At 35.6% G+C, this 14,479-nt stretch overlaps 1 protein-coding gene across 1 annotated transcript in view; it reads left to right on the top strand.

The window, feature by feature from the left end:
• The first annotated feature begins 223 nt into the window (after positions 1-223).
• LOC150094222 (macoilin) overlaps positions 224-14,479 on the top strand; it is a 192,397-nt gene continuing 178,141 nt past the window's right edge. The window contains exon 1 of the mRNA XM_090412388.1: positions 224-536. Coding sequence (XP_090268514.1) covers positions 457-536 — 80 coding nt within the window. The 5' untranslated portion in view covers positions 224-456. The remainder of the gene's footprint in view (positions 537-14,479) is intronic.

Below are 14,479 nucleotides of genomic sequence, written 5' to 3' on the forward strand. Positions count from 1 at the left end.
CAATTAATTTATTTTCACCTAGAGTGATAAATCGACTGATGCTTTAAAATTTGGTCCTTTTCATTTTTGGGATTGGAATTTTGGTGATATCTATGAGATCTTCTCTGAATAAGATAGAAACCACTGAACAACTGATAATGCTGCGCTAAAATTAGAATTGGGGATTACGGTGCATAAAGTCGTTTTGATTAAAAATATTGTAGGTGGCAGTTATATCGCTGAAAGGGTGATGTCTGACGCTACGTCAAAACCGAGTTAAAATTGTTAATAAGAAAGAGAGACGGCATGTTTGGTATAATTCGAAAAATTGTATGGCATAATTAATTCGCTATTCTTTTTTGTCAGTGTACTGGATAAATGGACGCGTTATTGTTTCCGTTGTTTATTTGTAGTTCAACGTTGATATCACAAACGTTATAAACATTTGGAATTCCGGAAATTGGAGTGAATCTAGAGATGAAGAGGCGAAATACGGAATGTGGGAAGATCAGACGACCGGCAAAAAGGTCAAAGTTAACAGAAGGCATTTATGGCAGGTGGGATTAATACATATATTCATCAAAATTCTTAGTATAATGCAATCTTTAGATGTTTTCAAGCATCTGCTTTATGAATAAAATGTGCTTCGCATTGCCTTATGCTTATCTTTCCGTCGCCATGTTAACCCCGTCTTGTCAAAATGCTGTTAGTGACAGTAGTGCGGTTATAAACCCTGGCTTCTCTGGCTTCCTTTCTCATGGCTTCCGGTTGAAACGAAGCAACCTCCAAGTTTCCCATGAAAACAAAATTCGGTATCTTATCTGAATGACCCATGTGAAGAATACTAGATATTATGTGATTCAGTTGTTGTATGGAAGTAAATAAAGTTGAAACCATTTGGAAGGAAATTGAGCGGGCGAATGCTAGTCATAAGCAAACATGGCAATATATATATTTTTTTTCTTAAAACAAAACAAACGAACTTGATTCGATATTATTTATCAAAAAGTATTTGTGTACATACGCACATGTTAATGAGATGCACTTTTCACATAATTGAGTGATGCATTTTACAGCTAGTGCTAAAAGACTTTTTCAGCGTTAACTGATATTTGCAGCATTTATTTTGCTGAGAGGAAAAATCAAATAAAATGCATTTTTTAAGCCTGTTGTCAAATACTCAACTTCTTTTGAATTAATATTATACGACATGTGAATTATTATTATTATGCACTGTTTTTTGTACATGTCATTCTAAACATATATTACAAAGTGTTCGCAAATACTCGTCAATCATTCGTTTTATGCAGCAGTATTAAATTATATATACAGTATATATTTTTTAAATCAAGGACCATGTTTATTTTTTAAAACAACCGGTGAATGGTTATTATTAAGGGAAAAAAAAACTCCATGTTTACTGAAACAACAACAAAAAAAAAAAATTCATCCCTCCCTCCCTACTTCTAACATATTTTGTACATTATGAAGCCTTGTAACAAAAATAATTTGAATTTTTACATTTTATTTTCTGAATTAGTGTGTAATTTTAATTAATCATGACCTTATTAATTAATAAGGTAGTGAATTAAATAAAATTAAAGGGATTTTTATTTGATATGTATAACTAGTTTTTCTGTTATAAACATTGTTTCAGTATAGGAAAAATCATTTTTTTTTTAAAATTGATTTAATGATAAAAAAAAAAATTCAAGACAAATTCGTGACATTCATGTTTGTACAAATTCATATATTGCAGTTGTTTTTGATGAACACTGCATTATTTATTCTCATAAAAAAAACAACTAATACTTTTAGTTCTTTTTATTGGATGAGAAATTCATTCATTCTAAATGAATGAATATATGTTTTGCCTTTAATTAAATGTTATAACTAGCACAGTTCAAGTGCACAGTTGAACATGGGATACTGATATATGCTAAACATTATTGGTGAACACTCATCAGAATTATGTCTGGAAAGTTTATTTAAAATATTATACTTTTTTTTTTTTTAATTCTCAGTTTATTTTTATTTTAGCCTGTGTTTAAAAATAGGAGTGGTTGTGAGTATTTTTTTTTGCATTCCACATGCATTTTTGCATTGTGTTTGTCATACATAGAATGGTTGCATTTGATGCAGAAGGTATTATGCCTTTTTTGTGAGGATATCTGAAACATTTTTCTTTTAGATAAGTTATGTATTTTGGTTTCCTGGTGGAGTTCATAAAATTACCCTAGTTATAGATCCAGCTTTGGAATATATATACAGTGGTGTTTGCAGAATGTTAGTGGTAAACACTTGTCATAATTGTTACTTAAAGTTTTATGTTGTATAATTTTTTTTCCCATAATTCTTCACTTATCTTTATTTCAAGTGCATGTTTATAAATCTTTACAAACTTGAATCTATAAATGTCTTAATTATATATATATATATATATATATATATATATATAATTATAAAAAGAAATTGGTCAAACAGGCCAAAGAAATTTTTGGCATAAGAATGTTATCACTCTAGTAAGCAAAACGCTATGAAAATATAACCATCTTAATGAATGCAGATGGTAGAAAAGCGTCAGATACACAAGAAAAAGTCAAATTGTTAAGTGATCCAAGCAGGCCCGTTAGCCATCTTGATGCTGGAGGAGAGAACTGGGTAAAATAAGAGGTGGACGAATTGAAGTATTAAAGCTGTTATAAGAGCTTGACTAATAATATAGCAATTGAATGGATATTGGCACGGATGCTGAAGGAATGTGCAAAACAATTAATGTCCCTGACTTGGTGTTCAACTGAGTCTCAGCATAATACAAGATTCCTAATAAGCGAATGGAGAGCAAAATAATTTGATAATATAAGAGGGGGAACTAAAAATAGTGTATTATTATAATAATATTATATTACAGGCAAATGAGTATTTCTAGTTATGTATTTTGTATGGAAGACATTACTGGCAGAGTATTCTGATAATGGGAATTTGTAAATTGGGGTAGTTAACAAATTAATTATATAATATACATGCATTTATCTATGACAAAAATATAGAATTGAAAAAAAAAAGTATCTTGTACCAGCAACAAGCTAAGGTAAAGATTCATAAATTTGACTTTTAAGATGCTATAGCACTGCTTTTACAAGATTTAAGGAACAAAACATGACTATTTAACACAATAATGAGGATACCTACAAATAGCATCTTACATAAATATAAGTTGCATAATTTTTCATTGTCATTTTTATGTCCCATCAGCATTCTAATTAGATAAGAGGGAAGTCTTGCGAATTGAAGTGACAAAGAATATATGGGAAAAATTGCATGACTTTGACCTTTTTTTAATAGTTTTTTTTTTTGACAGCTTGACTTGTGATACTGTAGAGAAATATATGCCAATAAATTAACTAGTACTTGAATAAAGCACAACTAGTTTCCATGTTTTCTTATGGCCAATTTGGCCTACTTTTCAGGATGAAAAACCCAAGTATGAGTAGTAGTGCACCCAGAGGGTGGGGGGAATGCCTCCCCCCAAAAAAAGGAAAAAAAAAAACACTAGAAAATTTTCCAAAGATCTTTTCCTAATTAAAATTCTTTTTTTTTTTTTAAATTTATGTTGTGTTGTATCTTCTATTTCTATATTACTTATGAATTAGCAATCATTGCAGATGCTCAGTCATAGGTCGTATGCGATGTGTAGTGCGTGTTTGCAAATCGTCTACTCATCTTGCCCTCCTCCCCTAAGATTAAATCTCGAATGCGCTACTGAGTATGAGACTAACTTGCCTTCATTTGAAAAATCCTGATAAAGGTACATATCTTTGATATGATTCAAACATAGGTCTTTCAACCAAAGGGCATCACTGATACCAACTGAGGCATAGATGTTTGTAAATGTCTCTAAGTGGTAGAATTCCATTGATGTGAGACCGTTATTTTGCTTATTGGAAGATTGAAGTAGTTTTTTTTTTCATGAATTATCTAACTTCCCCTTAGCCCACCTTCCTGTGATATAGTAATTGCTGTAGGTTTTACAATCTTTTATGGGTGAGATTCACATAATAAAACAATTGTTCGTTTATTATTTCTTAGTGAAAAAATTGCAATGTATACCGTGTTAAACTAAAAATGCTGACATAGGATTTCTAATTTGTTCTTCACATATTAAAGACTTACCTGATGGATAAATCTGCTTTGTTGGAATGCTATTAATTAACAGTAGTCTTGATATAAGCATTTTTTTTATTTTTGTTTAAATAAGTTTGAATCCTTATTTAAATTTATATAATCATGCATGCTCCTTATTCAGAAGGTAAAAAAAAAACTCTCCTCATGGCCTTGCCTTAATACCAAACAACAGTATTTTAAATTAGCAAGGATTTTACCTGAGTTGGGACAGGAATTTTCCCCAGCTGCCCAAGGTGCTGAGTCGTAAATTTTATTGGAGGAAGATATCAAATTAGGTTTTGAGTGCTTCAAGTGCCAGAAAAATTAGCATCCTTTAGGTGCTGATGATTCCCAGTATCTGCTGGCCTGGTTGGCCAAGTTGTTAATCTACCCACTTCAATCAGCATACTTCTGGTTTGAATCCCACAATGGACATTTCTGATTTTCTTTAAGTGGGAGATGCATTTCATTATCTGGTATGAGACCACTGCCCTACTTATTGGAAGCTTGAGGTGACCTGAAAAAATTCCATGTTTAGTTTCTATAGTGGGGTTTCATAGATTATATAAAAAATAAAATATTTAACAAAAATTTTTTTTTTAAATTATAAAAATATTTTTAGCCTACCCACGGCACTAATGTATTATAGATTTGCAAATGTTTTGTGGGTGAGAGTCGCATTAAAAAAGTTTTTTAAGTTTTGACTTACTCTTTTTTTTTACTTTTAGCATTATTCAATATTTTGCTGTTAGCATTATTCAATATTTTGTTGATCATATATGTATAAGAAATAAGTATAAAGAGAGGATTTCAAAAAGCAGTAAGCAAATGAATACCAAAAAACTTGTTTGAAAGAATGAAATGAACAATGAATGAAATACATCTGGTTGCTGCATGTTCTTAAGATGTTTTTAAAGAAAAGTCTGAATTGGGTATGCTAATTCTGAAACTAGTCTTGTGAAATTTCTCAAAAAAAATTCGCATAGCAGAAACATTTTGTGAAAGGAAGCAAAATGCTAAGGGAGGAAGCAGTAGATATCACTGCACCATTGTATGATTGTGTAGTGTAAGTATGTAATGCACTGTATAATATTTGTAACATACTGTTACATACTGTTTTTTATATATATATATATATATATATATATATATATATATATATAAAACAGTATGTTTAAAAATTGACTAACCATGCTCAAATTGAGTATGGTTAGTCTCGTTATCCAAGTGGATAGCATATCCACTTTTCAGTTGACTGGCCATGGGTTTGAATCCATTGTGGCACAGATGAAAGTCAGGTGGTGGATAATTTTTTTTTTTTCCCCAATGTGAGGACATTAACATACTTATTTTGGAGGCTTGAGGTGACATTAAGTAGTCTTATGCTGATCTCTGAATCAGGATTCCTACATTAAGCAATTCTTAGACCACCTATGATACTAATATAAGATACTCATTATTTTATTAGTAATTAATAAAATAATCTGTTCAACACGTGTTTTTGTGTCTCTAAATTTACAAATATGAGTGCTGATCACCGTGTAACCTTAAAAGAAATATAAGAGAGGTAGGTCCTTAAACTTTTAGCCTTTCTTGGGTAAGTTTTACATTAAAAAAAAGGTTTGAGATAAAATTGATTTGTGATTACTTTGATGATAAGAAACATGATCCACTATTTTTACACTGGGTACTCTAAAAGTTTTTATAGCATTTGAAATCGCCAGATGTTTTTATTCTAAATTTTCATTTATTATTATTATTATTCAGGCCTCTATGGAGTCAAAAGACTCATCGTGGGAGGTCCTTTCTAAGAAACACAAGTCTATCAAGACTCATTGAGGGAGGTCCCTCCTAGGAAACACAAAGTCTATCGTACCACTCCTTAAACGCATTGACCGTTCTCGCTCTCACCACTCTATCAGGCAATGCATTCCATGCATTCCACCCTCCATGCAAAGAAACCACTCCTCACCCTCTTTCTCACAGTTTCCTTTCGTAACTTCCAGGGATGGCCCCTTTTCATGACTCCTTCCTGCTGTTCAACCAAGCAAAAGAACTCCCCAGTGTCAACCTTGTAACCACCTCTGAACAGTTTAAAAGTCTCAATCATATCGCCTCTCCTTCTTCATTCCACACTCCCTCAGCCGATCCTCATAATTAACATTGTACAGTCCTGACACCATCTTTGTTATCTGCCTTTGTACCCTTTCCACAGTTAATTTATCCCCTTTCAAATCCTGGGGACCAGATCTGAGAACAATAGTCTGTGTGGTCTGATCAGAGTCCTTATTCAATGGAATGATAACCATGTTATCTCTGCAGGTAAGTGTCCTTCTCATTATTGCAGCAATCCTCTGTGTTACCTTCACTACCTTTGCAATATGTCCCCTAAATTTCAGGTTTCTATCAATTATCAACCCCAGATCTCTTGTCTCCCCTACTTCCTCCAGTTTAACTCCTCCCATAGAGTATGCAGAGTCTCATCGATGTGTCCCAAACCTCAAGATCGTACATTTTGCTGCATTAAACTGAAACCCCCATTCATTTGCCCATCTGTCTAGCTTATTCAAATCCTCTTCCCGGGCTACCACATCTGCAATATTACTAATAACCCTTCCCAGCTTCGCATAATCCACAAACAACTGAATATCCCCTTGCAATCCATGGACAATGTCATTGATATAAAGGTTAAACAATATAGGTCCCAGTACTGAGCCCTGTGAAACCCCACTTGTAACCTTCTGCTTCTTTGATATTGCTCCACCATACACAACTCTGATATAGTATGCTTACCGTTTGTAGATCTCTGCTTCGCGTTTTGCCAAGAATAGTCTATTCATGCTGAAGGAGAGAAAGAAATGAAGGATGTACGAATTGGTTGCCAACATGCGAAATCACTTGCTTTCTTTTCTGTCGCTGTACTAGTAGTAGCTTGATTATTTTTGTCGCTTTTTTGCATTATTTTTTTATTATTAATTTGTATGATGGATCCAGTACAGTCAACAAGTTCTGTTGTTAAACGTTTTAGTAGCTCTTGCCAAAGAATATTGAATAATGTGCTGACATTCTTCGAAAAAAAAACGTTAAAAAGCAATCTCCTTGTTCCCCTTTCTCAAGTCATAAAATATGCAAGTGCAATTGCGGGTGTATCAGGGTCGACTGTTAAAAGAATTCGTAGGGAATCAAAAGGTGAAGGTAAGCCAAAATTTAAATCTCCTAAAAAAAAAAAAAAAAAAAAAAAGTGCCAGAGAAAGAAAACCATCGAAACTGTAGCTTTGAATGATTTTGAGGTAGATGTTATAAGAACTATTCACGAATTTTACGTGGTCGAGAAAAGAGTGCTAACTGTTCCGAAATTGATTCTTGTGCTTAAATAAAAAATTAATTTTCCTTGTAAAAGAGAAACTTTAAGGAAAATACTTCATCAAATCGGATTTTGTTTTAATGCTATTGAGTAGTTTTAATGCTATTGCTATATTAAATGCTATTGAGTATGTTTGGGCAGAAGTGAAAAGTTTCATTTGCCATCGCAACGTAACTGGGGATATTGACATGTCAAAACTTTTTAAGCTTTCAGAACAGGCGATTGAAAGTATTACAGTTTCAAAAATGAGGAAAATATTGCTCTCATGTCACCTCATTGGAAAATATGTATTGGGACAGAGACGGAATTATCGAAGAATTAGCCGAACCATTGGTGATCAGTTTAAGTGAAAGTGATGGCAATTCAGACACTGGTTCAGACGACTATGAAGATTAAAAGGATTTGATAATGGTATTTTTTTCCAACCTTTTTTTTGCATGGGTTTGTTAAGAGTCACCACAAGTCATAAATAATTAATCGGTTTAGGACATTAAAGTGTCTCAGTTCTCTCAACTGTAAGTTTAGAATATCTAAGTTCATTTGAAAAAATTTTTTTGTTTTTCTGTATAATTATTTTTATTTTATAGAGCCTGTGTAGCTCAGTGAATGTGGCATTTGCACACCACAGCACTTGGCTGCACGAAGGAAGACTTGATTTCGAGTTAGTCGGTGACTAGAGGAAATTTTTCTAAGCCTTTTTTCGACCGGTTCCCGAGTTAGTCGATCTCTGGCACGGGCAAGAAAAAAGCAAGAGTATCAACTATTTTTCTGAAAAATACATTTCAGGATAGGAATTCTGACTGACTGATTCCATATGGAATCATTATATTCTGGTAGCAAATATTCAACTTCTGAGCTTATACTCTATAATCCAATATATGCATATTATTCTACTAAGTCATAAAAACCGATATTAGTAAGATTTATACGTATAATACATACTTGTTATTATATTAAAAGAATGGAACTACGACTTATGATATCAATTGGAATCATTTGCCACGTAATATGGGCTATGAAAGCCAAGACAGTTAGTGATTCCATTTGGAATCACTAGGGCAGAAAGGGTTAATTAGTGATAGCCTTGGGCCAGCTATCTCTGATTAGGTACCAATGGAGATTGAACTGCCCACTCAGTCTCCAAAAGTTAGATGGGGCTAAAAACGGCCTCGCCCACTCCCTATATATATATATATATATATATATATATATATATATATATATGTATGGGAATAAAAAGGCGTTAGCTGATTTTTTTTTTTTCTTAGAAAACTTTCTTAAAATAAATTTCTTTAAATTTTTGTTTTATGCTATACCTTTTTTAGTTTTGTTAATATTCTACGTACATTTTTCCAACTGTTATACAAGCAAAATAGTTACACTTTAAAAACTACAATGTTTGTAAAAAAAAAGCTAAATTTTCCTACCTGTAATAATAAAGAAACTCATCCCAGAAGACTGATTGATTACCCCTATTATCAGAATGGATTCTCCTTTTTGGGATATGCGCAGAAGTGTCGAAGGGTCTCTAATCTGTGGGTGAACTATACCTATTGGACAGCCAATCCTGAATCCAGTTGACCAATCTGACATCCAGACCCATGTGCTGCAACTTGAATATCAGCTTATCGTGTGGCACCCTGTCAAATGCCTTTGCTAAGTCTAGGAAAATGGCAGCATATGCCTTTCCCTCATCTAATGTTCTTGTAACTTTATCATAAAAGGCTAGCATATTGCTAAAACAGGAGCACCCCTTCACAAATCCATGTTGTCTCTCACAGATAACATTACCCTCATCTGCCCAATGCTGTATATGGTCCCTCACTACTTTCTCCAAGATCTTACTAACTACTGATGACACACACAAATTGGCCTATAATTGGACACTTCCAGTCTGCTACCGCCCTTATGCAATGGCACTATCTTACCTTCCTTCCATTCCATGGGCACCTTTCCCGCAGCCTGCCTTTCATAGTGGAAGGCAGGCTGCGGGAAATTGAACTTTCATTGAACTGACTGCCTTTCATTGAACTGCCCACTATGATATCATAGTGGGCAGTTCAATCTCCATTGGTACCTAATCAGAGATAGCTGGCCCAAGGCTATCACTAATTAACCCTTTCTGCCCTAGTGATTCCAAATGGAATCACTAACTGTCTTGGCTTTCATAGCCCATATTACGTGGCAAATGATTCCAATTGATATCATAAGTCGTAGTTCCATTCTTTTAATATTTCATTGAAAAGCTGAGTCAAAGGCACTGTCAGTTCCTTAGCACATTCTCTCAAAACTTGTGGTGAAATACCATCCAGTCCCACAGCTTTACTAACATCCAGAGTACTCAGTATGTGGAACATACTCTCCTCCTGCACCTCTAAAACTCAAACCTGTCTTATCCCTCTAGTATTCAAATTGACTCCTCCAGGATGAAATACTCCAATAAAGTGTTTATTGAACAATTCCACTATGTCCTCTGCATCAGTCACTCTATTCCCATTTTTATCCTACGATGTCATTTCTCCTCCTACTGGCCACATAGCTAAAAAATTCCCTAGGATTTTCCTTGGATCTAAGGGCCAATCTTTTCTCATGTTCTAGTTTTGCCTTCTTTACCATACTAGTCACTCTCCTGTCCTGTGTCTTATATTCTTCATGCATCTTCTCTTCACCTGTCTCCTTATATCTCTTCCATAGCCTCTTTTTCACATGCAGTTCCTGTTTAATATTGTTTGTCATCCACTTTACTCCAAATTGTGTCCTCTTCTTCACTCGTGGAATACAACTTACCATTGCTGCTAACAAATATTCCTTCACAATTTCCCAAGTACTAATGATATCTCTGCCTTCCAATTCCTCCCTCCACGAAACTTCCCCTAGTTGACGTCTAAGACTGTTATAATCACCTGCTTTATAATTCCACATAAGTTCCCATCTCTTTCATACTCCTGCATGTCTATTCATTTTCCAAGTCAAAACCATATGGTCACTCTCTCCAACTGGTGGGAGAGATGTCATCTCAGTTATTATCAACTCTTCTGATGCTATAACCAAATCCAAAACTCTTGAACCTCTTGTTCCCTCTGTTACATGTTGCCTAAGACATTTGTCCCTCAAGAATTCTAAAAATTCCATTCCCTTATTGCTACATGCATCTTCCTCTCCCCAATTTATACTGCTATAGTTAAAATCTCCCTTAACAATTATTCTTCTTGCACTTGCCATGTTCAACTGTCTAAACATCTCCTTGGTCTGTAGCAACACCCCATTAAATATCCTGTCTTGCCCACCTCCACCTCACACCATATGCTTTCCAAATCATTAGTGTCATCACAGCCCTCCAAAGCCTCCACTCTTAGAGGATATAGGTCGTCACTTATCATAAGCAGTACTGCACCACCACCACCACGCTTTCCCTTCTTATCCTGCTGAAAAATGCTGTACCCGGCAACTTCTATTCCTGTTATTATATCCTCTTCTGTCAACCACATCTCGGTGATCTCAATAATCTTTGGCCAGGCTGATGCTATCAGCCTGGCCAATTATTCCGAATACTCCTGGCATTAGTATAAAGCATAAAAATGCCATTGTTTCTATACCCAGCATTATCCCCTCTAGACTCCACTGGGCTCAGCGTTACCTGATGTCGTCCCCCTTCTCCCAAGTACCCATTCCCACAAGAGGCCACCCCTGCTACCATTCTTGTTCTGAACAGCAATCTCTCCAGATGCCTATGTCCTTTCTCATTCAAATGCAAGTGGCCTCTCACATACAATTCCTCTCTGCTCTCAAACGCACTCCAAGCATCCACATATTCGAATCCTCTCTTCTGACACGTTCTCGCTATTATGCCATTCAATATCACTGCTCTTCTGCTCAGCTCGACATTATCATACCTAGGCAACACACACGCTATCTTTCCTCTCTGTGTCTTCTTTCGTACAGCCTCAAGCAAGAATCTCGTATCTCTCGCTGCCCTATTTACACCACCACCACTCAAGTCATTTGTTCCCACAATCATCTCATCCACCCTTTCACCTCTCTTAATTGCCATAGCCACACTTTCTATCATTCCTCCTGGCAAACACGCTTCATGCATCCTATCTTGAACACCATGGATCGTTGAGTCCACATAAATTACACCTCTTACCACCCTATTTCTTGATTGCTCACATGCATCCCTCACTCTCTCCTGTAACAGTTTCTCTCTGTGCTCTCCTACTTACCTGCCTTCCTGACATCACTCTATCCCTAGTCCCTGTGCTCCCTTGCATTCCTCTCATTCCCTCTTTCCTGCTGTTTCCGTTCTTTTCTCTTCTGTTATTCCTATATCTGACACTCATTCCATCTCTTCCACTTATCCTATTCTCACCTCTTCTATCATTCATACAACTCTCTCATTCTTCTCTTCTGCTGTTCCCATTCTCTCCTCTTCTATCACTCCCCTAACTCTCTCTCATTCCCTCTCTTATACTCTATGGTAGGAGTTATACTGGAGAAAGTAGGGGAGACAATAGATCTGGGGTTGACGATTGATAGAAACCTGAAATTTAGGGGACATATTGCAAAGGTGGCGAAGGTAACACAGAGGATTGTTGCAATAATGAGAAGAACACTGACCTGCAGAGATAAAACAGTTATCATTCTGTTGTATAAGACCCTAATCAGCCCACACTTGGACTATTGTTCTCAGATCTGGTCCCCAGGATTTAAAGGGGATAAATTAACTGTGGAAAGGGTACAAAGGCGGATAACAAAGATGATTTCAGGACTGTACAATGATAGTTATGAGGATCGGCTGAGGGAATTTGGACTGCAGAGTTTTGTGGATAGAAGGAGAGGTGATATGATTGAGACTTTTAAACTATTGAGAGGTGGTTACAGAGTTGACACTGGGGAGTTCTTTCGCTTGGTTGAACAGTGGGAAGGAGTGATGACAAGTGGCCATCCCTGGAAGTTACGAAAGGAAACTGTGAGCAAGAGGGTGAAGAGTGGTTTCTTTGCATGGAGGGTGGTTGAACCGTGGAATGCATTGCCTGATGGAGTGGTGAGAGCGAGAATGGTCAATGAGTTCAAGGAGTGGTATGATAGACTTTGTATTTCTTAGGGGGGGACCCCCCCTCGATGAGTCTTGATAGACTTTGTGTTTCTTAGGAAGGACCTCCCACGATGAGTCTTTTGACTCCATGGAGGCCTGAATAATAATAATAGTGTTCCTATTCTCTCTTCTTCTACCATTCCCATAACACTCTCTCTCTCTCTCTCTCACACTCCTTCTCTGATTTGCCTTGCATTCGTCTCTTCCATTCGCCTAATCTCATCTTTCACACTTCTCATCTCATTCCCCCAGACATTCCACCTGCTCTTTCAGCTCATCTATCTCTCTCTGTAAGTCAGCCACTCTGTTTGCCATTCATCCTCCCAATTGAGACTATCTTCTAAAACTTCAGAATCATTCAACCTTTCCATACTCCCCACTCTTATTATTTTATTCATACTTCTCTCACCCTCTATCAAACCCATCATCTCTCTACGTGGATAATCTCCCGTCTCTGACTCAACGAGATCAGTTATGGTCATTTCTAAATCACCAAGTTCCTCCCATTGCCTGCATTTTGCGCATATGTTTTCCCCCTTCTTTCTCCTGCCACATATATACAGTCGCCGGGACGCATACATTCCGCAAGTCCCGCATACTACAAAATCCTGTATGATATCTTGCAAAATGGAGTCCTTAAATGGAGGGAGGACTTGGCGATAAGCCATTTGTAATTTTAACTGCTGCTGCTGCCATTATTCACAATAGTGTTTCTAATTAGTGTAAAAAAAAATACTAAATAAGTATCATATTTAACATTTTGAAACCTTCAAAAGTTAGGGGCTTTCCTAAATTGTCTACTTTTCTGTAATAGTGACATTAATTGGCCGGTAACTTGATTTGACAGCTGCAGATTTCTGTTTGTGGAGGTTATGTTAAAAAAACAACAAACCCCTGTCCACAAATTAAAGTTTTTTGAGTTAATCTTAAAATGAAAAACCACTTAACACAAATGATTTTGAGAAAGATCAGTGCAATGGCAATAGGATATTATTTTTCATAATATGTGTACATACTTTGTAAAGAATAAGTGAACTGGAATTTACAATTAATTATTTAAATGTTATATCAAGGCATCCCCATAGTGACTTGGGGAAAAGAAAATGAACACTGGCATTATTTTTATAATTCTTTTTAAATCTTATACCTTTCTACCTTTCATTGTCTGCTCATCTTTGCATGAACCTAATATTTAGTTACAAAATATTCCTTGGTAGTGAAGGGCATTTTCTATGCAGATTTAAATATTGCTTTGTGAAAGGAAGCAAAATGTAATATGACATATGTCTGTAATATTTTTATTACAGTTCTTCAACATTAATTATCTAATGCTATTCCTTTTAACGACCTTGGTATTGCTGTTCCTAAATTTTAATTTAGGAATCGCAACTTTAATGCTGTATAATCTCCCTCCCCTCCAAGTCAATAATTTAATTGAATGCTGGTAGCAAATTCCCATTAATATAATACTTTTAAAATGATTTGAATTCATAATACTGAGTACCCTGGATGTCAGTAAAGCTGTGGGACTGGATAGTATATCACCTCAAGTTTTGAGAGAATGTGCTAAACAACTGACAGTTCCGTTGACCTGGCTTTTCAACTGTGTGGTTTGTCCTGTGAACCTCTTTCTCACACTAAAAAAAAAGCTTTGAATTTGTTGCCTATACCACTCATACCACCACAATCATTGAAGATTTCTGCTCTTATTGGATTTAACTGTTCTGCATTTGTTTACAGTACTCTCCTGCCCATTTTATCCTTTTTTCCTTGAATATACCAAACCCATCACATTCCGTTATTGTAACAATATCTTCTTCGGTCAGCTAGGTTTCACTAATGCAAATTGCTTTTGGTTTCACTACATCTATGGGTGT

The sequence above is a fragment of the Typopeltis vanoorti genome, chromosome 22, assembly GCF_054136105.1.
Source record: "Typopeltis vanoorti isolate ZY-2024b chromosome 22, IOZ_Tvanoo_1.0, whole genome shotgun sequence".
Taxonomy (NCBI): domain Eukaryota; kingdom Metazoa; phylum Arthropoda; class Arachnida; order Uropygi; family Thelyphonidae; genus Typopeltis; species Typopeltis vanoorti.